General features: G+C 40.0%; 1 protein-coding gene across 1 annotated transcript in view; it reads right to left on the reverse strand.

The window, feature by feature from the left end:
- Positions 1 to 993: 993 nt before the first annotated feature.
- LOC106530865 (FH1/FH2 domain-containing protein 3) overlaps positions 994 to 2,250 on the reverse strand; it is a gene marked incomplete at its 3' end in the record, with an annotated part of 74,179 nt that continues 72,922 nt past the window's right edge. Inside the window, exons 22-23 of the mRNA XM_014026574.1 lie at positions 1,232 to 1,351; positions 994 to 1,155 (exon numbers count right to left, since the gene is read on the reverse strand). Coding sequence (XP_013882028.1) covers positions 994 to 1,155; positions 1,232 to 1,351 — 282 coding nt within the window. The remainder of the gene's footprint in view (positions 1,156 to 1,231; positions 1,352 to 2,250) is intronic.

Below are 2,250 nucleotides of genomic sequence, written 5' to 3' on the forward strand. Positions count from 1 at the left end.
GCATGATTCAACAGAGCTGAACTCTGTATATATGCTCCACAAGCTAATATCTGTTAACCAGTTCAATAAATAACAGTGATTAAAGCGACTTAATAAGATTATTTTAATTTTAAACTGTTACATTATGTTCTGCTCAGATCACATTGAGCTAAATAAGATCAAATCTGTTTACTTGTGTTGTGAAATGAGATGTTTTCCTGTTTATCTTCTGTTAATAAATCCATAACACAAACAGCTTTACTGGTATTATTTAAAACATTAGATAGATTTTATAAACTGTAAAATATTAATAATAATTGGGGTAATATTATTATTATTAGATTTTATGATTTCTACATGGTCAGTCCTTTTTTTCTGCTCTGTTGTCAACATGTACAGTAATGGGAAATCCAGACTCTTGACTGTTTTGCGTTAGCCGTTAGCTTCTCCAGCCGATCACACGGTCAGGTGGTTTCTGTGCACTCCAGCTGTTCTATAGAACCTCCTTGAGCCACACAAAGCCAAGCGCCCTCTGATGGCTGACTGCGGTACAACATTTAAAGGAATATGCTTAAGTCCTTCCTTTAACATTTAAATCATTCAGCTGGGGTCTATATAAGTTTAGAAAATATAATATGGAATAAAGAAAACTTAATGGATTGAAAAATATAATCCAAACGGAACATAAAGATATCTTTGCAGCAGAGAGATTGAATTAAACCTTTCTGCACTCCTAGAGTCCAAGTGCACAACAAAATGCATTTCACGGCTTATAAAGTGTATTTTACAAGATATGTCCCCTTTAAGTCCTGTCTCCATGTAAAAGATTGGAACATGGCTCTTGGTAAAATAAAAAATAAGACACAAAAGATTTTTTTTCAGGCAACAACTTTTGCTAATTCACATACAGTAGTTCTCTTGCTGCTTTGTGTTCAGTGTGTGCAGTGCCTGATGTCCTGACTTCAATCTGACAAGTGTAATGTGCTTAAGTCAGATAAATTAAAGTTTTAGCACCTTTGCAGAACGCGTGATGGCTCCAATCTCAGAGTAGAGGTCCGTGCTCTCTGGGAAGTTTTCCACCACGGCGGAGCAGGCGTGATGGAGCAGAGACTGCTTGTGAACCGTGTCCTTCACCTCCGGAACCTTCTCCAAATAAGTCAGCTCGAAGCCTTTGGCCTGAGAATTTAAATTAGGTTGACGTGTGTGTTTCTAGTAAACAAATGTTTAAAGAAATCCTCTGCCCGTGACTCACATTGGTGCCATTGAGGAAATTCCCAATGGAGAGCAGCGTGGAGAGGATGTATCGTAGAGTTTTGTTTTTTACCAGCTGCTCCATGCCCTCCTTCAGATCCTGCAGTGGCTCTGCAACTTCCTAAGAGGACACACACACGCAAACACACACAGACATATCATTAGTCCAGCTCGTCAACATGTTTCATTAGCCTGTAGGCGTGCCAGCAGAGAAACAGGTGCATCTTCTCTTCTTGTCATGTGAAATTATTTAAAACTCTGGATTGTTTTTAGCAGCAGCACATTCTCCTTGTGCACTTGAGTTTGTTTTCCTGCACTGTGCACTCATCTTTCCATCAGCAGGCCATCCCACCGGGTCAAGTCAGGAGCAACCAGCTCTGGCGAACACACTATCCCCGCATCGCATCTTTTCATGGAGAGATAAAAGACGACGGCACCCTGCTGAAAGCTGTAAAAATTTATGGGACGGCAACAGTGTTCTTCATTCTGACTTTGTACTTCTCCTCCTGGATGCATTCCTGTCTAAAGAAATCATGGTGCGCCAGTAGATGAAGACAAGGTGAAGTTAATAAGCGTGCATATTTGGTTATGATGTAACTCTGCTGATGTCTTGCGGATGTTGCTGTGTACTTTCTGCCACCAGAGTTGGACTCCCACAAGTTTGTATTTCTGGCATTATTAGGATCATTCATTGACTTCCATTCATTTTTAGTGGTTTCTATAGCCTAATCCTAGGGCCTAACTCAATAATGGAGTTCCACAAGGACCGGCCTTTGGTCCCCATAAGAACTACTAGTCTGTACAAAGTAGGTGTGTATACGAGAAGGTGGTCTCTCCAGTCATTAAGTGGGAGGTCCTTGGTGTGTGGCAGGAGTTTGTCAAAGACATGATTGGTCTGTTTGACTTTTGTGCAGAGGTGTACAGTAACTACATACATTTACTTTTTTTGAGGATTTACAGGTGCTGGTCATAAAATTAGAATATCATGAAAAAGTAGATTTATTTCAGTAATTCCATTTA

The sequence above is a fragment of the Austrofundulus limnaeus genome, unplaced genomic scaffold (genome assembly GCF_001266775.1).
Source record: "Austrofundulus limnaeus strain Quisiro unplaced genomic scaffold, Austrofundulus_limnaeus-1.0 Scaffold569, whole genome shotgun sequence".
Classification (NCBI taxonomy): Eukaryota; Metazoa; Chordata; class Actinopteri; order Cyprinodontiformes; family Rivulidae; genus Austrofundulus; species Austrofundulus limnaeus.